The sequence below is a fragment of the Meriones unguiculatus genome, chromosome 5 (genome assembly GCF_030254825.1).
Source record: "Meriones unguiculatus strain TT.TT164.6M chromosome 5, Bangor_MerUng_6.1, whole genome shotgun sequence".
Lineage (NCBI taxonomy): Eukaryota > Metazoa > Chordata > Mammalia > Rodentia > Muridae > Meriones > Meriones unguiculatus.
The window spans coordinates 114,457,827-114,478,349 of NC_083353.1; the positions used below are offsets into that span (position 1 = coordinate 114,457,827).

Below are 20,523 nucleotides of genomic sequence, written 5' to 3' on the forward strand. Positions count from 1 at the left end.
TAACAGAGTAGACCGCATCGCGACCCTATGGGTGCCTGTGCTTCTCGCTTCCCACTCCCAAACAGTGCTAACCAAACAGCCATGTTTCTGGGCAGTTTTATGTGGGGCTCAAGGGTGTGTCCCTGTCTTAACCTCCGGAGTCCTCAGAGCAGGAGGAGGGGGCCTGGGTCGGGCTTGTTTTGAAGCGGATCCTTGAGGTAGACTCCAGGGGGAGGGTGGTGGCCAGCACTCTTGGGGAGACAGTTCCTCTAGAGGATGTACCGGGAGGCCTCAGCATTGCTCACACTTCTCTGCAAAGCAAAAAGACAAATGCCTTAGATTTAGCAAGGAGCGGGCTGACGGTAAAGCTGAGTCCCCCCACCCCCCACCCCCGCCCCATGTCCCTGCTCTGCACAGCCTGCCTCTTGGAACGGCCCCTCACTCCGTACCGCCACTCCGCACCCTAGTTTCTGCACTTACGATGTGGACAGGGGTGTGTCCAGTTGTATGACGTGGGTGCCCCTCATTCTCTGCAGCTGAGCTCGTGTCAGCCTCCGGGGCTTGCCTTCCCCGGGTTCCGAGGCTCCCTCAATCCTTTGGCTGGCCAGCTCCTCCCTTATCTCCCTGAGCATGTCCTCAGCCCGCAGGGGGCGGGGGCGGAGTCCTGGGGACAAAGGCCTCTCCTCTTCGTCTGAGGACTCCCAGGGGCTTTCCCCGGCCGAGTCGGTGTGGGGGGGAGAGTGGGAGCGCGGACTGCGACTCTGCGCCCGGTTTAGGGTTTCTACCACCACGCTCCCCGGGGTGGAGGCCTCATCTTCCTCCTCCGACCAGGTCGGGGGAGCTGTCCTGGGTAGACTGCCCCCTCTTAAGATCCCGTCGGGAAATTCTGGGGCACTCCGTCGCTGGGGAGCTTGGGGGTCAGGAGGCTGCGGGCGCAAAGGAACGTCTCTGAGTTCCAGGGTGGAGAAGGTGAGACGAGGGTCCCTCCGGAGGGCCTTGGTCCGAAGCCTGCTCAGGGGGGAATGAGAGTTCTTGGGGGAGCTTGGAATCAGGGTGCCGTAGCCAGAGTCTGAGGCATCGTCGGTCACGGAGGCGGCATCTTCATCTGTATCTTCAGTCACCACCAGGCGAGGGATGACGGAGAACTCCAAAGTCCTATGGTTAATAGCAGAAAGTCAGACCCGGACACAAAGTCAGACCCGGAGCAAATCAAAGCTAGGAATTCTCCCCTATCACTCCGTCCCGTCCCCTCCTCCAAACTTACGGTCCTGTCTCTTTACATGACAGCTAGAATTGTGCTCTACAGAAGACTTCTCTTATACAGTACCTGTGCTCAAATTAGGACAGTCCCTGTGCAAGGCCGTCAGATCTATGAAGCGCCCCCCCCCACACTTAAAAAAGAAAAAAAGTATGGTTCCTCAGGAGGAGTGCTGTGAGTTCGAGGTCAGCCCGAGCTGCATGCCTCAAAACCACACAGAAAAATAAAAAAGAGCTTGGGCTGCCTCGAGCACCTGGTATCAAGCAGCTTGTGCCATATTTGCTGAGCGGGCACAGGGGTGGATTCTTCTCTCTAAAAGCGTGTTACTAAGTATATATCATCCTGGCTGACTCTCAAGTGTGGGGATTTGAACTCGCTGCGTCCTGGAAGCTCTCACGTTCTGAGAATCATACCTACCTTCACTCTGGAGCCTGCTCCTCACAGGAAACTCACACGCCACGTTTCTGTTTCCTCTGCCCTGTGCCGGCCCTGTGCCACCCATCCCTTCACACAGTGACTACCAACCTAGTCCCTCTCCCAGCTGCGGCTCGTCTTCCCGTACCACGCCTTGGTCCCCTGAGGCTCTACGGCCTCTTCTTAGCCTTTTGAATTTCTTCTCCCTCCTCCCACCTGAGGCCCCCTCCTTTGATGCGCACTGGAGTCTTACCTCCCCTCGGCACTGCTCTGAGAGTCCTCCTGGGAAGGAGTGGAGGGCCTGGTGCTGGGGGACTCCCTGCCCTGGTTGCGGTAGATGGCCAGGAGCTCCCTCTTCTGTTGAACATACTCCTCAGCCTTCAGCTTCTGCAGAGTGGCCTGCAGAGGGACTTCCATTATGAGGAGCCCTCATTTATAGAGCACTTGCTGTATGCTGGGCATCCTGCTAGGGGCTTTCCCTGTGGTATTTTAATCCTCCTAGCCCCTTCCAGGACACAGGTGTTTATGCTTTTTTTGAGAAAGGGGAACTAGAAGGCTAGTGGCCACCTCAGGATTCTCACAGGAAGGGATATGGTGGCACCAAGCTACAGAGCTGGTGCTGGAGGTGACTGGCACAGACAGAAAGTCCCCTTTCCTCCTCCGTCATGTCCAGGGAAGCCCTGGGATGCTCCTCTTTTAGGAGGCCTTCCTTGACTGGGGTAGCGGTGCCTCGAGGGTTCTTAACCATACTGGTCTTCCGGCTGCTCTTGTGAGCACATTCCCCTCTTATCACCTCGGCCTCCATTCTGAGGGTGGAAGGAATAGGGGCATGCTTGTCCTAGACCGAGGACTCTTCTGTCCCTTTAAGACGGGAGTGAAAGGAAAGCTGTTCTAAGATGGACGAGAAGACGACACACGTTTGGGTCAGAGTAAAGCAGTGACATCTGAGAGATGGCTTATGGGGTGCTTTGTCACATGCCGTCACCCTACAGTATGGAAAGCATGGCCGTGAGCTCAGTTCACAGGCGCAAAGACTAGCCTTGGATGCAGCTTCTTGCCAAGGAAGCACCGGTAGAGAAGAAAGCTTTTAAAGTCCTAGTTCAGGGACTGCAAGCTCTGGAAAGGCAGCCTTGAAGGGCCTTGAGTTACCACAGGAGGTTGGGGAAGACAGAAGAGCCTGAGGAGACACAGGATGGGGGGTAGGAGGAGGCTTGGCATGAGGGAATATAGAAGTGGCTGCTATGGGCAGAGCGGACGTCAGTATTCATAGGCATGGCTAAGAAAACACTGCAGTGCTCTTCAGCTGATAGAGAAATGACTACAGGCTAGGCATAGTCCCAACATTTGGATCGTGGTGGATCCACCTGAGGCACTTGGATCTGAGTTAGAGGCCAGTCTAGTCTACATAGGAAGTTCCAGACCAGCCAGAGCTATATAGTGGTTTCTCATCTCAGAAAATAGGAAAGGAAGGAAGGGGAGGAAAGGAAGGAAGGAAGGAAGGAAGGAAGGAAGGAAGGAAGGAAGGAAGGAAGGAAGGAAGGGCTGTAGCTAGAGACTTCTATCCCCCACCCCAGGCATGCCCACCTCAGTGGAAGCCAAGGAGCTATATCGGGACACAGCATGGGGACTTCAGGTGTCCCCCAACCCCATACAACACTCTGTACTGACTGATGCTATGTTAGCCGAATGGTTCCATATTTATACATTCCCATTAGTAAGGGGAATGTGAGCCAGCAGCCCTGGGGCTCCCAGGCTCCTCAAAGCTTCTGTAGGTGCACAGGGGGCGGCTGGGTCAGGATGAGACACCATGAAGGAGGGTTGGGCAGGCATAGGAAAATGATATCAAGTGGACAGAGCTCCTTTCCCTGAGTTCCCAGTCACTGGACCGGAACAGAGGAAGAGACGCGGGGGCAGGAAGCTAGCACACGCTAGTGCACAGGGCCGGTTCTTATGTCCCCTTTCCCCTCCCCAGGCCTCGTCTTTCAGCTCAGCATGAAGTGAGGCAAAGGAATGGTGTGTCTGTTACCGGGAGACGCCATGCCTTTTGCCCCACATGCCCCAAGTTCAAGTTTGTGATGGGATGCCCAGGATAGCTCTGTCGTGTGGAAGCAAAGAATAAGAAAAGAGGGAGTCTTTCAGGGACATCTGACGAAAGCTCTCCACTAAGCTCACCCCTTGTCCCTCTCCAGAAAGAGCAGGAGTTGGGGATCTAGGGGGGAGAGGGAATCTCTGTTGCTTGTCTACAGCAAGGAGAGACAAGGTGGCCAGGATGGGAAAGGTGGCGCTAGGGTGTGGTAACCCACAAAGCTGAAGAAAGGTGGGGGGGGCTCCCAAGCAAGAATCCCTAAGAGAGAACCGCTCCTCTCTGCAGTTCCTTGGGCACAGCACACTCACCCACTGTCTCCCCAGTACTGGAGGACAAGGGAAGGTGGTCCTTGTCTCTCTCAGCTGCCAACAGCAAAGCCTTCTCCCAGCTCTGCACCCTCTGCCACTCCTTCATCCTCTTTCCTCCTTCTCCTCTCTTTCTTCCTCTCCTCTCCTTCCTCCTCCTCTCTTTCTTCTTCTCTCTCTTCCTTTCCCCACTCCCCTTCTTTGTTTTTTGTGACACTGGGTCTTTCTGCACAGCTCAGCTTTGGAACTTGCCATATAGCCCAGGCTAACCCTGAACTCAAGACCCTCCTGCCTCAGCTTTCTGGGTCCTGGGATTCTAGGAGTGCTCAGCTAGCTCACCCCTTTCTTAGAAGCGGAACAATGACACACTCTTGTAGTGCCCCATGAAGCACAAGGCCTCACACCACGCCAGTGGCTTCCCAGATGGAGGGCAGGCTCAGAAAGGTAACTTGCCAAGAACACGGGGTGGGGTCTGGGCTTTTCTCTAAATCTTGCTTTAGTCTTCAATTGGCTCCACTTTCATTTCTTGGCCTCTACCTCTGAGGGTTCTTCCTGTTCCCCTCATCAGTTCCTTTTCCTCTTCCCAGCCACTAAGTCCCCCCACCCCCCACCCACAAGCTCATTCTCTGTTCAAGCATGAGCCACCTCTGTAAACCCTTAAGGAAGATGCCTCACTGACATTTCTGCAAGAGGAAGTAGAACAAGTCTGAGCTTGGGCAGTGAAGGGACCCCTTCGTTTGTGTGTGTGTGTGTGTGTGTGTGTGTGTGTGTATTTCAGGCTTTGAGTGGCTGGGAGCCACACTACAAGTTTGGCTATAGAGCATAAGTACCATTTGTCACCCTGCAGAGACTATCAGGGGCTGTTATTTTGCATGTGAACACAAGCTGGTTTTACTGGTTCCCAGAAGTTTCAAAAGGAGAGCGTGGGAGAAGGGTTGTTCTAAGATTGGGAGCCAAAGGAAGAGAGGAAATTTTAGAGGATCAGGTTGCTAAAGGAAAGTTTACAAGTGTGGCAGTGCAAACACAATTATATACACCCACACACAAATAAATGAATGCATAAATAGATAAATAAATAAATAAATAAATAAATAAATAAATAGGTGTACATATTACTCCCTGGGGCAGGGGGTGGAGTTCAGGGATCAGGTACTTTCCCAGTACAGAAAGACACTCTTTAAATCTCCATCTCTCTTTGTCATTCTGCTCCCAGGTTGACTGACAGCCTGGAGAAAGCTAAGCCCCAGAGGCTCCAAAGGTGACCTTAGCTGGGAAAGGTTCTCTGTGAAGATGGAAAAGATGTGATGGTCTGAGATGGGCTCCTTCCTGCGTTTCAGGTGGATTCTGAAGGGGATGTCTGGTGTCTTCATAACGAAGGGAGGGAAATTTGGACACCAGTATACAGAAGGGAAGGCCAGAGGTGGGGGCAGGATTGCTGCTCCAGGTTAAGGGCCACTGAAGCCATCGGTATCTGGAAGAGTAACTTCCAGGAAACTTAGCTCTGTCAAGACCTTGATTTTGAACTTGTAGCCTCCAAAAGTGTGAAGAACTCCATTTCCGGATTTTTTTTTGGTTGGTTGGTTTTATGTGGAATGGTTGCTCAGTCAGCTCCGGGGTCTTGCTCCTCCAAGCACGCGCTCTCCCACGGAGCTACACCCTAGCCCAGTTGCTGTAGCTTTAAGCCGCTGAATTTGTAGTAACTAAAGCAGCTTGACTGGTGTCTCTCTTTTTCGAACGCCCACTTTTACAGCATAAATCCGCTTACATCACTGTCCTGTATAGACCTCCCTGGCTCCGTACTGTCTATGGGACAAAGTTCAAGTTCCTAGCACAGCCCTCAGAGATGGGCTTTGAACCCGTGGTACTGCCTCCTGGACTCACTTCCGTGGCATCCACTCTTACACTTCATGCCCTGGCAATGTCGAGCAAACACCCTGCTCTCTCCTGCGCATGCACACTCTGGCGCACACACCCATGCAGTCCTATGCATACATCACACACGTAACACACACGTAACACACACACACACACACACACACACACAGTGGCAGTGGGAGAAAGTGTGGTGGGCAGGGTAAGAGGACATGGTCTCTGCTGAACTCCACATGTTTCTAGGACCTTGGACCCTGTTCCCTGCCTCTAAAGTGAGAGACGGGGCCAACCTGACGGCCTCCCAGCTCAGAGGTTCCCTCAACACTCACGACTGTATCCCTGTCTCTGAATTTTTGTATTTAGAGTTTCCTCCTTCCTGCTTTGTTCCCCTGACAGACTCCGCCGTCACCCCCAGCGCTCTATCACCAGCTCTGCAGCAATGGCTTCTCCTCCCCCTGATTGCTCTCAGCACCACTGCTTTTCCTACAGACAGGGAGGACAGAAGACACACCCCTTTCTCCTCCACTGTCTTCTGCATACTTCTGTTATTTGTACTGATTAGTCTAATGAGCTGCGGCACAGATTCCTGGAGGGCAGGAATGGTGTTTTCATTCTTTTCTGATTCCTTGGCACCTAGCCCTAGTGCCCATCCCCGGAATGCCCATCCCCAGAAAGCACTCATAGGTATCTGAACAGAAGACAAACGTTTAGAAATCCCCAGCTGAGCGTGAGCAAGCCATTAGTGTGTAGCTCATCTTGGGCTGTCTCAGTAGCTACCTCAGTAGCTGGCCACAGGCTTTCTTAGACTCTGTCCTCCTCCGGGAGGCACCCAACATGCTGCTGGTCAAGTCTGCACCCAGCCCAGCCCAGGTTCTCTGCCCTCCTTCGCCCCTCGGTGACGTCAGTCCTGAGCTCCAGGAGTGCAAGCTCACCCCCTCCAAGCCTGGCTACCACCTACCTGGGCCTGCTGGGTCTTCTCCAGCCACCGGGCACGCTCTGTTGAACTGGGACAGTGCACGGTGAGGGCACTGGCGACACACTGGAATTCAGTGAGGTGGATCAGCAGGAAGCTGTCTGCACAGAGAAGAAGCTCTGCTTTAAGGGCTGGGCCTTATCTGACCCCAATCCCTACCCTCCTTCCTCTGGAAAAGAGACGTACTGGGGTCTCGCAGCGGTCGGCACACAAGCTTCTCCAGCATGAGAGGGGGACGGATGACCTTGGCTCTGTCCGCCTTGCGTTGAGGTTTGGTTACCAGGAGAACATCAGAGAAGAGGAACAGGTAGACATCTATCTGCAGGTAGGCAGAGGGGCGGGAGGAAGAGGCAGGATCAGCCTGAGCCAGGGGTGGGGCTGCTCAGGGGTTGATGCCTGTGAGCACAGGGGCAAGGCCACAACTGTGCAGTGCTCAGCTGAGAGGGCATCAGCTTGGTCCCATCTCTTGTTCATGGGTAGGGAACAGGGCTGGCTCAAGGTCATACATACAACTATCACTCGGGCAGGACCAGAACAATGTCCTCTTGCCCAGCCCAACACATTATCTTCCATTGCTACCTTGTGTGTGTTGTATATCCTGTGTGTGTTGTGTATTGTGTGTGTGTGTGTGTGTGTGATATGTGCATGAGTGTGTGGATGTTTGCTCCAGTGTGCCCATGTGCAGGAGGGAACTCTACCCATAATCCTGGGGCTACAGATGTAAGTAGCCATGCCCAGGGGTTTTTTTTTTTTCCTTCTTCTTCTTCTTCTTCAAACATTTATTTTATTTTAGTGATGTGTATCTGTGTTGGGGTGTATACGTGTGAGTGGAAGTGCCCAAGGAGGCCAGAGGAGAGTTTTAGATCACCCTCCAGAGCTAGAGTTACAGGCAGTGTTAAACCACTTGACAGAGGGTGCTGGGAATTAAACCTGAGTCTTCTACAGACCAGCAAGTGCTCCAAACCGCTGAGTTACCTCTCCAGCCCCTAGGCTCAGTTTCTTATGTAGGTTTTGAGAATTTAAACTTAGTTCTCATGATTTTTTTTTTTTAATGTTTAGGGTCAGTTTGGTAAACCGCCACTTTTGTTTTTCCTTTAAAGTTCTATTTATTTTTACTTTATGTGAATGGATGTTTTTCCTCCACATATGTGTCTGTGGACCACATGTGTGCAGTGCCTGAGGAAGCCAGAGGAGATGTCAGATCCTCGAGCTGCAGTCATAGGACAGTTGTCAGCTGCCGTGTGGGTGATGGGAACTGAACCTGGGTCCTCTGCAAGAGCAGCCAGTGCCCTTAACTGCTGAGCCATCTATCTCTCCATCCCTGTGTCCTCACACCTAAAGAGCAAATTGACCCACCAATCACCTCCCCCAGCCCTAGTTCCGGCTTGTTTGCCTCTCACCCCGTGTCCTTCTATGTCCCCCTCCTCCTCCGGGCACAGCACTCTCACCTTCCCTTCTCTACCTTCCTTCACTCTCGCGGGTCCTTCCAGCAGTAGTTGCCTAGTGTGCTCAGCGGCAACCCCTAGGATGGGGGTCATTAGATCCAGGGTAGAAAAGGGACGCAGGTTCTAAGGGAACAGACGAGAAGCAGGAGGGGGATCAGGGTGTGTGTAGGAATGTCTCTCCATGCCAACCCACCGTGGCTGCTCGTGCTGCTGCCAGCCCATCCTTCCTGTACTGGGAGCCACAGCAAACACCCCCGTGTCTCTTCTGCTTTCCTCATTCCTCCCACAGGAAGGAATGATGAGCACCCCCAGAGGTGGCACTCAGTTACTGAGTGTGTTGGCCTCGGTCCTCTCCCTGCCAGGCTTCTCCTTCCCTGGCATTGTTGGAACTCACCTTCTCCACTTCCTCGCTGGAGGGCTCTAGCACCTCGTAGGGTCCTATGCGCTGGGCCGCAGCCACCAAGCTCTCCTGCTCTTCACCCTGGCGGACCTGCCTATTTATGTGTCTCAGGAAGGACTCCACAGCTGCAACCTTGGGGAGGGAGAAGCAGAAGGAGGCGCGGCTGAGCCCAGCTTACCCACCCAACGGCAGCCGCCATTGAGCTTCAAAGTAGGTCTAGTCAGCACTGCAGGAGGACTGAGACCTTCAGGGAGCTCTAAAGACCAGTTCTTACCCCTCATCCACCAGATCCCACCGCACCAGGGCCCTGGAGACACCTGAGTACCTACCATGGCATTCAGGGCCTCTTGGGCTCGGGGCTCGGGGCATCTCTTGAGCACAGCCTGCAGCAACAGTGGGTACTTGGTGATGCGCTGGTGAGGTTTAATGAGCAAGTCGCCCAGGGTCTGTTTTCCGGAGCGCTTGTGCTTCTCACACCACTGCAGGGGAGGTGGGCGGAGCTCAGGAGCCTGCAGGGACACGCCCCCTCCCCCGCCCCTCCAGTGACTGCCTCAGCCTTGCACCCCGCTGAAGTCCATCCATGACCGGGCTTTGCAATGGCGCCCCTCCAGCCTCTATGTTCCACGGCACCCCACCTGCACAAAAGCGTGGAACAGAGGGTTCGTGTCTCGCTGCTCCCGGGCATACGCCATGGTCCGCTTTACTCGCAGGCAGTACTGGACATAAGGCTGGAACCGCTGGCCAAACTGGAGGAACAAAAATATAGGGCAGGTAGGAGAGGGTCGTGAACTTTACTCTGGCTGCAGAACGTGGCTGCAGGCTGAGGAGAGAGCCTCACACTGCCCCCCAGTCGAAGCCCTTGCCAGCCTGTACCTCCCAGGACACCTCCAACAGACAGGCCCCTCATTCTGGGCTGCAGAGAGGAGCAGACACCCCGAGACGCCGACCCTGCTGCCCCCGGAGCTCATTCTGTCGTTCGCACTGCCTGCGCCTGCTCCTCTGGACTCACTCTCCCGCCATCAATAATTCAACCCAACTGTTTTCGGGACACTTGGGCTCCTGTTTCTACGACCTGAAAGTTGCCCGGAAGCCCTGCTCTGAAAGAAGGTGCTGCCAAAGGCTCCCAGGAAACTGGCCCCTAGCTTTGTACCCCATTCCAACCTTTCCTACTGGCCCAGAAACACAAAGAAAAAAAGTCTAGCTCTCTCTCTCACACACAAGCTCAGCGCCCCTGTGGCCTTTCACCAACTGCCCCATCTCCCTAACCAAGTCCTCCCAGGATCTCCTTACTTAGACATCATTCTTTTTTTTTTTTTTTTTTTTTTTTAGTATTTCGAGCCAGGGTTTCTTTGTGTAGCCTTGGCTGCTCTGGACTCACTTTGTAGACCTGGCTGGCCTTGAACACAGAGAGATCCATCTGCCTCTGCTCCCCAGAGTGCTGGGGTTATATGCACCGTGTCTGGAACATCATTCTTTAAGAAACATTTTTGTTAAAGATTAATTATTTATTTTATGTGTGTGAGTGTTTCCTCTGCGTGTCTGTGTACCGTCTCTGGTTCTCTGAGAGGTCAAGTCAGGTCCTCTTGAACCCGCTACAGATGGTTGTGAGCCACCACGTAGGTGCTGGGAGACAAACCCGGGTCCTCTGCAAGAGCAGCAAGTGCTCTTGACTCTCCCCAGACAGTCCTCCAGCCCTTTAGACTTCGTTCTTGCGCTTAGTCGCCTGCCAGTGGGTCTCCGAGAAATAATTAATATCTTACAGCTGCTAAGGGGCACACACTTGTTATTACAGCACTCGGGAAGCTGTGGCTGCAAGAGCTAGAATTTGAAGCTAGTCTGGGCAACATCACCAGACCCTGTCTTAAAAAAAAAAAAAAAAAGCCCTGGTAGAGGCCATGCACTCTTTTAATCCCAGCGCTCAGGAGGCAGAGGCTGGGGGAGCAGTCTGAAGCCAGCCTGGTCTACAGAGTAAGTTCCAGGACAACCAGGGCTACATAGGAGAACCTGTCCCTAAAAACAAAAATAAGTAAATAAATAAATAGACAGATAGATTAAAAAGGTGCAAACTGTACGGCTGATAAGAGCACAGCCCTCCCCCACCTCCAAGGTGGGTATATTTTCATTTCATAAGGGCCTCTAGAAGACCAAAAGCCTTTGGGGCAGGTCACACTTCTCTTGTGGAATGGCTTGGAGGAGATGAGTTTGTGTTTTAGCGGTTGGGCTGTGCCCTGCGGGCCCTTTTGGCTTGTCCTCATCCTGCTCTTTCTAGGTCTCCCCGGACTCACTGTCAGGAAGCCATTTTGTAAGCTGACGGGGTCCAGAGGCTGGCCAGAGGTGCGAGTGTCTTCCAGGGCGGGCTGCAGCACCTCCTCCCAAAAGCTCCGGTGGGCTCTAATCAGGTTGGGGACATTTCCAAACAGCATCTCGGCTGACACCTGGAGGAGTGAGCAGAATTCAGTAACTGACCTTTGTCCGGGTCCCAGTCAGGGAGAAACAGGTAAGGACTTTCAGCTTCAGTGACAGGGCTCGGGAGGAAGGGAAGAGCCTGGCAGTGGCCCAGAAGATCCTAGGAAGTCCCTCTACCCCTAAAGCACCACGAGGGTGGGGGTGGGGGGAACTAGAGGCCTGTGGCCAGCTGACAGTCTAATGCGAAAGGGAAGTGTAGGGAAATCAGGGTCGCCCCAGAAAGCGGGGCTTCGAGAATTCAGATGGGAGGGTTTGCTGTGGTCCAGGCCCCTACTCACCTCAGTCAGCAGCCCCACCCGCTGCAGGTTCAGCAGACCAGCTGCCAGGAGCTAGAGGCAGGGAGGAATTCGGGGGAGGGGGGGCTCAGCACCTGATCTCCTCCTTCAGGGTCCCCCCAGCCTTGCTACTGTTACCTCCAGTTGTCTCTCCCCTGACCCTGAGCAGCTCTGAAACTACGGCTTAGGTGCCTGCCTCCCATCCCCCATCCCAGCCCTTCTGCTCTGGGGGGGGGGGGTATAGAGAGAACACTAACGATCCACTAGGGAGGGGAGGGGGTCGAGAGGGGCTCACATCAGTCATGATCTTGAGCTTTCTCAAGTAGATCAGCTCGGTGGTCAGGAGCTCCCACAGCGCTTCCTGCTGGTGGCAAAGCTCGCGGCTCATCTCCTGAGGGGGACAGGGCTGGTTCACTTGGGGACCACTGATGAGAGTAGGTGCCATTTGTTACATGCTAGATCTGAGCCATGGGTTCTAGGCCCTCTGCACGGGACCTTTTAATCCTAACCAGTCTCTAGACTGTAGGTGGCATCACTGCCATTTTCCATATGAAGCAAGTGAGGTTCAGAGAGCTCCATCACAACCAAGGTTTCACTAGTTGGTGGGGGAGCTCGGATGTGAACAAGATCTCTAGAGGTTTCCCCCTCTACACCTTTGTCAGGGCAGACGTGAGGTGTGTGTTTGCACGTGTGGAGGAGGGTCTGACGAGTTACAGGGTCATAGACTGTTTGAAGCCCACCTTGTGTCCAAGCACCAGCTCCTTCCAGGACTTTTCCAGGGTCAGGGCGCCGTCACCTCCCTCTCCTATCTCCCAGTGTCTCCGGTCCTCGGGCGGCAGGCGGGGCATCCCAAACATGCTGAAGGTGTGCAGTCTCACCTCCAGCTCGTGGGCCCTGGTGACTTCCTGGGAGAGCGGGGGGGATGGTCAGCCTGGCAAGTCATCGACGTCTGGTGCCCAGCTCTGAAAGGGCTGTGTGTGCACACACACGTGTGCCTGATGTGAATAGCCTTGTTATTGCCCAGGAAATGAAGTTACACTCTGTCTGCAGAAAGATCCCTGGGGAGAGGAGTTGGAGGGGTCGTTCCTGACCAGAACGACTCCTTCTGGAAGTTTCCTGAGTCACAATAGGGGTGAGGGGCAGAATCAGACTTTTCAGAGTGGTCTTTAAGAATTGGTTTTCACACAGGGAACTTCCCAGAGACTCATACTCCAACCAAGGACTATTCATGGAGATAACCTAGAACCCCTGCACAGATGTAGCCCATGGCAGTTCAGTGTCCAAGTGGGTTACATAGTAATGGGAAGAGGGACTGCCTCTGACATAATCTGATTGGCCTGCTCTTTGATCACCCCCCACTGAGGGGGGAGCAGCCTTACGAGGCCACAGAAGATGACAATGCAGCCACTTCTGATGAGAACTGATAGTCTAAGATCAGAAAGAAGGAGAGGAAGACCTCCCCTATCAGTGGACTTGGGGAGGGGGCATGCATGCAGAAAGGGGAGGAAGGGTAGGATCGGGAGGGGAGGAGGGAGGGGCTTATGGGGGGGATACAAAATGAATAAAGTGTAATTAATAATAATAATAATAAAAGAAAAAAAAGACAAGAAACTCAAGAGAAAAACTGATAGGTAAAGCTGAAGAAATCTCCAAGAAAGCAGATGAAAAAAGACAAGTTGGAGAAATTGAAGATAATAAAAAGATATTAAAATCTGAAAAAAAAAAAAAAGAATTGGTTTTCTAGGAGTTGATGGAGAGGGCTTCAATAGGGATATATAATGAATAAATTGTGAAAAAATTAAAATTAAAATAAAAAAGAACTGGTTTTCTTTACTTAAAAGGAAAAAAAAAACCCCTCAGCTTCTGGTTGTGCTGTAAATGGAACCCAGGTCCTCTGCATGCCAGGCACTGAGATCTACACCCCAGACTGAGAGACGTTCAAGTAAGGATCAGGACTAGACTTAAGAAAGTATGGTCTCGAAGGGCAATGATGGTGCACGCCTTTAATCTCAGCACCTGGGAGGCAGAGGCAGGTGGATCGCTTTGAATTTGAGACCAGCCTGGTCTACAGGGTGAGTTCCAGGATAGCCAGGGCTATACAGAGAAACCCTGTCTTAAAAACAAAACAAAACAAAACAACCCCTCCACCCTGCAAAAAACAAACAAACAAAAAGAAAGCATGGTCTCAGATAACATCATGACATAAAGTAAGTACATTTTTGCTTGGTTTTAGAAGGGAACTTACTATGCAGCTTAGGCTAACCTTGAACTTACAACCCTCCTGCCTCCTGTGTGCTGAGACTCTAAATGTGCGTCACCATGTTTGGCTCATGGGAGGAAGTGGTAGGGCTAACAGCGAGGAGGCAGGGTGCTGGGGAAAGTAGGGATACAATATATTGTTCCCCGCTCACATGTTAATTGGCAATTTCCAAAAGCTGTGAGTTTATTTACTTTTATTTCATGTTTCCTTGGTGTTTGGCCCGCACGTATGTCTGTGTGAGGGCGTCAGGCCCCCTGGAACTGGAGTTACTGACAGTTGTGAGCCTCCACGTGGGTGCCGAGAATTGAACCTGGCTCCTCTGGAAGAGCAGCCAGTGCTCTTCACTGCTGAGCCATCTCTGCAGCCCCCAAAGCAGAGAGCTTAATATTAATAGTTTGGTTTCGTGGGGTCCAGCACATTGGCCACACACAGCTGTTCCTCTGCATAGAGCTGCGCCTGCCTGACTTGAAGGCGGTGGCAGTCAGAGGCTCCTTGCCAATGCTCAGTTCATTGGAGTGTCTGGGCTCAGCTGTCTTGAGAGGCCATCGTGGCTGGCTAGGGCTATGAGCACCTGAGACAGAAGTCAAGGAAATCCTTACCTTGAGTTTGGGGGAGTGAGGTGGGCCAACCCCAAAATGGCCTCCATGCCTCTTCTCTGGCTCTAGTTCCCGGAGTTTCAGAGGAGACAGGCCTCGGGTCTGGCCAGAGCCTTTGGCAAAAGGGACATAGTGCTGGAGGCGTCGGCGACCTGGGTCCTGGGGGAGGAGAAGACAGATGTCCTGGGAGTGCCAGAAATACTGACGAGGTGGCGGGGGCTGAGCTTGGCTCTGGACATTATCCCTCACTCCTGTAAGTTGGACTGGCCCGATGCTCTCATCAAACCAGTTTGGTGTGAGTTGCTGCTGCCTTGAGTCACAGTGGCTGCTGCCAGGGAGGCCAAGTTCAGCTGGGCAGGGCATGCCTGCCCGGGAGCCCGGAGGTAGAAGCTGGGGCCTCCTGCAGAGCAGGCACACAGGCTCACACACGCCTGGCTTCTGCAGTGGGTACCCAGCTTCTGCCCAGCCATACCCGTGCCCTCTGTGCCAAGGGCTCACCGGAGCAAATGACAACATGTGTGTTCCGGGTTCACCCTTTTGCGGCCAGCTAGCCTCCCTCACATGTGGGGATGAGAGCTCCCACAGGTGCAGCCTGCTCCCTAGGGGCTGCAGCTAGCGTCCTATGCCGCTGGGAGTTGCTACCTGCCCTTCTGTGTTAGAGGTTGCAGCCACAGGTCTCCTCCCAAGGCAGGCCTGGTCACATTCCTTGTCTGCCTTGGCCTGAATTACCCTACATGCTTCCTAAGTGTCCCTTCCTGCGGCCTTCTACCTGGGAGAGTCGCCAGGGGTGGAATTCTTCACGGAGGCAGGGAATACCTCCAGCCAGAAGTGGAACTGTTCCTAAGGGAACATTGAGGACAGAAACAGCCTAAGCCCTGGCTTCCACACCGCTTTCCTCTATAAGCTTGGAAGTGGACCAGGCAGGTGGAGCCATGGGTGGGACCCAGACAGTTCCCTCCACTCCCCCCCCCCCCCCCCGCCTTCCCTGTGAGAACAGGAGCACCCTGAACCTTTGCTCCTCTTCAGCCCTGACTCAGGGAGCTTTTAACTCCTCCCAATTCCTCACCAGCAGAGACTGAAAGGTGCCTTTCCCCACTGCACTGGTAACTCAGAAATGCCTTCCAGTCCCTCCTCTGTGGGTGTGGCTCCACTGAGCTCCCTGCCCTCCCACTCTGCAGTCTAGGGCTAGGTGTGAAGTCCTGGGATCCTGGCCCAGGCACTGAGCCCCCCCACCCCCATGCCCCAGCAACCCCGGAAAGCAGAGGAGGTTAAGGGACAAGAATAGAGCTGCCTGTGGAACTCTAAGAGGACAGACTTCAAAGCCTTGGTGTCCTCCCTCCTGCCCCACCCAGGTCACCTTCCGGGCACAGGCAGACTCACCAATACAGGGCCTCCTCTTGGATAAATATTCCCAGCATTGCTCTGGGCAGAGGTCTGGTGGCGGCCCCCATAAGTCTCAATTCGGGAAGCAACCAGGCCTTGGAGGGGGCTGTCATTTGGAGGGCCAAAGGCTTGCATTGCTTCTCTCAAGGATTACCCCCGGAGGATCATAGCTCCAGCATCCAAGAGAAAGGGGGTCCCCTTTTCTGCAAGACAGAAAGCCCAGGCTGGATTAGTGAGGGATGTTTCCACAGGTCGGAGAACACGGAAAGACAAGAGGACGGAGTGGGGAAGAAGAAGGCCAGATGGTGATCACTTGGGGGGAGGTGGGTGTCAGCCATCTATAAGTTGGTAGGGGGAGGGCAGGTCCAGGTGCACGCTTGGTCGGAACATCTGCTTTACATCCGGGAAACATTCTCGTGTTGGCCTCAGAGGATGCTGTAATCTCAAGAGCAGCTGGGAGTAAGGGTCACAGGGAATCTCCAGCGTCCTGGATAGCCCCAGGTAGAAGGCGTCCTCTTGTACCTAGATACTTGTCTGCTTTCCTGCATTACCTTTTGGCAATACTACACACAATCCATGGACTGAGACAGCCAAGTGGGTCCCCTGTGTTAGAGTAGTAGGCTAAGAATGGCTTTTTTTTTTTCTTTCCTGCCTTGAGACGGGAGGGCTTTATGATGTAGCCCAGGCTGAGCTGAAACACACAGTGTAACCCAGGCTAGGTTGCCTTCCAGCCCTGGATTCCTCTGCCTCAGCTTCCAGCAATCACAGACATCATGATGCCTGGAAACTTCTACCTTTTTGAACAGTAGAAGTAAAAAGAGAAGTAGCGTTTGAGAAGCAATCCCACAGAAGAGGGATGGGAGGTCGTTTCTGAATTCCCAGTGCAGTGGGGCAAGGCCTGAGTCTCACACAGTTGACATTCGGTGAATTTCAGCTACTTTTATCACAGTACAGACAGCCGCCTTTCCTGGTTGGCTTGCAGTCCACGGCTGCTTTTCTGTTAGCTGCAACCGAGATTCAACAGGCCAGAGAATCTACCATTTATATATTTCTGTCTCTTTTCTGCACATCCCTTACCTGGACCCGCAAGCTGGTGAGGTTGGGAGAGCAGGCTGTCAGACAGGGCCTTTAGAGATGAGCCTGGCAGACCGCAGCATTCCGGCCTCCCACTAAGTTCAGTCTTTCCCAGCCTCCGAGGACACCACCTTGGAGCTGGAAGTCAGATAAAGGACTCCTCCCCTCCTTCCTAAACCTGGATGGAGGACCCATCCCTTCCAGTAGGCAGAGCCTGGAGGGGAGAGGCTCTTATTGGGAGTTGGGCTCAAGAACAATATGCAGGGGCTGGTTTCCCCTTCACTTCTCTCCCCTAACTTTCTCTGGCTTAAGCGCAGAAGAGATTGTTCATTATCTCTCCCGCCTCGGGCAAACAGTCCAGCGCCTGCCTGAGGGCAGTGCCCCCTTCTCCTGCTTCCCTTACTATCTCTCCCCACTTCCACCTTCTCCATCCTTTCCCAGCCTCAGCTTTTCTCCCTCCGTCTTTCCCTGCCTCTTCCCTCCCTCCCTCTGAGGCTTTGGGATCCTGTCCCAGATTCCCGGTTCGCTGCCTTCAAGGCACTCTCCCTCCCAAGTGCTTACCTGTGAGCGCAGGTGTCCGGGCGTCCGCTGTCCTTGATGCCCGCTGGGGCATGCGAGACTCCGGGTCATTGTCAGCTTCCTCGGCGACAGCAGCCCCTCTGTCCCAGGCTGGGACTGGGACCGAGAGGCCCGCGAGACCGGGCAGCACGGGCCGGGAGGGGAGGCGAAGGTGGAGGCCGAGGGGCGGGACGCGGGCTGGCACCTCCCCCTCCCTGCGGGCCTCGCAGCGTCGTCGCCGTCGCGGTCACCCGGGCGGTGACTCGAGTACACAGCCACCCACCACTCCCGGACCAGGAGCATTCACTTCCCGGTGTGCGCCCTCTCCATTTCTTTTGCACCTGAACTAGCCAGCCAGTTGCCACCCAGTCGGGGCGAAGGGCTGGAACCTGTGCCACACGCAGGCCACCAGCGTGTCCTCCGTTCCCGGCCAGACCCCTGCCAGGCGCCAGGGTAATGAGGGGTAAATGAGAGGTTGGGCGCCGCTAGGCGGAGGTGGTGAGAGTAATGACCAAGTAACTTGAGGCAGGTATCCCTCCCTTCTCTGCGCCCATGTCCCTCTTGCCTGTCCTAGACCGTTAACCTGAAAGGGAGCCAGCCTCAGGAAGGGCGTAGGCTCAGGGATCCTCTGCACCTTCACTGTCCTCTGACCACCAAGTCCAAAGTGTAGCCCTTATCTCCAATGGACCTGCTGCCTGCCCTGGCAACCGGGTGGAAGCTTCTGTGGACTTTGCATTTGCTTCAGGGAGGGGTCAGGAGCCAGGCTGAGCCCATACCCAACACTGCTCCCACTGCCTAAGCCTGAAGGGAGGGGGCACACAAGGTGAGGCCACCTTCCCACCGGGCTGTACGTGGGCCTTCCTAAGGGCCCCCCACAGCCTGAACAGTTTCTCAGAAGTGCTACCGCACTGGCTGGGCCTGTTGTGAAACGCTTTTTTTTTTCTTCACATTCCCAAGTCATGCCATCCAGCCTGAGGGAAGCCCCAGGCATTTGAAATAAGAGGCATCCCATGGATGTGTGATCCAGGAGGGACGTGGGCAGATCTGAGGCTCACCTTGGCGTTTTCCTTCTGCCAATGTACTGGACTGGGCCTGATACAACCTCTTCCCACACAAAACATCCTGAAGTCCACAGAACTCTTTCAGAAGTTATCTCCCTGTGTTCAGAGCGAAGATGCTCCAATTCTTCTGTCTCCCTTTGGTCTGGAGAGGCATCTTTACCATTGGTTGTCCGTGCGTCCTGTTTTCAGCCGTAAATTTGCCCTCCAGTGTTCTTTTTGAGGTGATGAAGTCATAAGGTCTCAGTGTTGCAGAGGAGCCCTCTGGACCTCCGGTTGCCCCCATCCTGCATTGCATGCATGGGGGGCGGGGGGTGTTTGGATGGGACTAGAACTGTGTTGCCAAGGAACTAGTGCTTACCTGTTCCTACATTCACACTGTGGGGCAGGGGCGGGGGGGAGGAAGAAGAAGAGGAAGACATATCCAGGGATGGCTAGAGTGGCCATGAGGGAGAGAGACTTAATGAACCAGTTGGTGGTGATTACTGGCCATATTAAATGACACCCCAGAGACAGCTAGTGCTGAGGGCTCCTAGCTTCTCCTCCCACCATTTCCCAGATGGAAATGGAGGGAGGAGCAAAAGGGAAATTGGAATTGAGAGGGTACCAGAGACAAGCCTGGACTTATGGTGCCCTGGGGTAAGCTGGTGGTGCCTCCCATAGACCCAGGGAGAGTTAACCCTTTAGCTTCCCTCAAGGCTGAGGTCCCACCTCCACCTACCAGGGCCCCAGGGCCTGTATCCAGCCTCCCTGGGAGGAGAGGTTCCCAGACACGGCTGAAGACAGAGGTGTGGCCACAGGTGTGTGGGCAGGTGGACTCTCAGGCTCTCCCGTTTCCATACCTTCTATTCTGGCTCTGGCTGGCTGTTTTTTCTTACAACTGCCCCTTCCTGCAGGCTCTTCTGTGAGGTGGAGGACAGACTCCCAGGGTGGGCTGAGAAGGAAACACGAGCTGAGGAATTAAACAGGCTCCTCAAGCAACCGAAGACTAGGATGCCAGAGGCTGGGATCTCCTGGGAGGGGCTGGGAGTTGCTGGTCCCAACAGAGGGGGGCTCCTGGATGCTCTTTTCTTTTTCGATTTCCTTAGATGTTCCTGGTATCCATAACATGGATCGCATTCCTTTCCCATGCCTCAGTCTCTTCTCTGGGCCAGATGTTCTTCATCAGGCCCCCAGCTTGACACCACAGCTGATGAGTGTCCTTCTAGGATCCAGTCTTGGAGAATCCAAAGGCTCTGTCCTAAAGGTAACTTTTGGGCCTGGTGGTAGGGCTTGTGGAGGTTGGCAAAAAGGCCCAAGAGGCAAGAAGGCCTGGAAGATGAACTCGAGCCTCGAATCCTACCCAGTCCACATCTCTGGGGAGAGGGAGGCTACCTGCGTTAACGAGGTGCTAGACGTTACTAGCAAATAGGAGGCAGTCAATGGGAGCTTACGTCTTCTCTGAAGAGTAGGGGACAGACTGGGGACCTGAACAGGTGGCGGAGCATGGAAGACAAAACATTGGACGCCTGTTCTCCCTGCCTTCCTTCCTCCTGTCCACCTGTGCGAGGTCTCACAAATCTAGAGATGAATGACAGAACACCAGACCCAAAGGGAATTCCGGACTCATGAGGAGACAGACGGGGAGGTAGAACATTGAGAAAGGCAGACATAGAAGTGATGGACCAGGAGCCACGAGAACACCTTAGAGGGTCCAGTTCCTACGTGGAGGAGGCAAGGAAGGGTGCCTGGAGGAATTCAGCTCTGTGCTGAGCCCGAGGTGCTGAGTACCACGAGTGCCGCTGGCCGGGCTGCAGGAAGGATGCTTCTGGAACAGAATGAACAAGAGCCGGTCGTGGGGAAGAGCTTGCTTCTCAAGAGGCTCGGAGCCCAGTGTAGTGAAATGCACTTGTCCCAACTTCTTAGGAAGCTGCAGCCAGAGGGGGCAGCACAGCACGTGAGCCCAAGTGTTCACAGGCCGCGAGTGCAGCACAGAAAGGCAAGCAAACACAGCAAGTGAGAAGGCTGAGAGGACAGACACTTGTTGACAGGGCCAGGCTGCAGCTCAGGGAGTCGGCAGAGTGCTTGCCTGGCATGCGTGAGGCTCTGAGTTTGATTCCCCAGCGCCGGGGTAAACTGGGC

The 20,523-nt window shown here is 54.1% G+C and overlaps 1 protein-coding gene across 2 annotated transcripts; it reads right to left on the reverse strand.

The window, feature by feature from the left end:
- Window positions 1-80: 80 nt before the first annotated feature.
- On the reverse strand, window positions 81-17,975 carry Plekhg6 (pleckstrin homology and RhoGEF domain containing G6). 2 transcript variants are annotated; one of them, XM_021636938.2, is made up of 16 exons: window positions 17,348-17,974; window positions 15,710-15,915; window positions 14,333-14,488; window positions 12,214-12,378; window positions 11,769-11,864; window positions 11,477-11,527; window positions 11,018-11,167; window positions 9,368-9,478; window positions 9,062-9,211; window positions 8,727-8,864; window positions 8,336-8,455; window positions 7,074-7,206; window positions 6,873-6,988; window positions 1,905-2,050; window positions 460-1,134; window positions 81-290 (listed from the first exon to the last, which is right to left on the reverse strand). In XM_021636938.2, exons 2-16 carry the CDS (start codon window positions 15,845-15,847, stop codon window positions 281-283), a joined length of 2,355 nt encoding a protein of 784 aa, XP_021492613.1. In that variant the 5' UTR covers window positions 15,848-15,915; window positions 17,348-17,974; the 3' UTR covers window positions 81-280. The 2 variants fall into 2 exon arrangements, with proteins under 2 accessions (XP_021492613.1, XP_021492614.1); XM_021636939.2 differs by lacking the exon at window positions 11,769-11,864 and having other exon boundaries at window positions 17,348-17,975.
- Window positions 17,976-20,523: the final 2,548 nt, after the last annotated feature.

Excerpts from the sequence above, each read along its gene's own strand:
- Plekhg6 (XM_021636938.2), bottom strand. The coding sequence starts at position 15,847 with ATGCAAGCCTTTGGCCCTCCAAATGACAGCCCCCTCCAAGGCCTGGTT. Across the intron at positions 12,379-14,332 it reads CTCACTCCCCCAAACTCAAG|GAAGTCACCAGGGCCCACGA; the intron begins GTAAGGATTTCC and ends CCGCTCTCCCAG. Across the intron at positions 11,865-12,213 it reads AGCTGGTGCTTGGACACAAG|GAGATGAGCCGCGAGCTTTG; the intron begins GTGGGCTTCAAA and ends TGTCCCCCTCAG.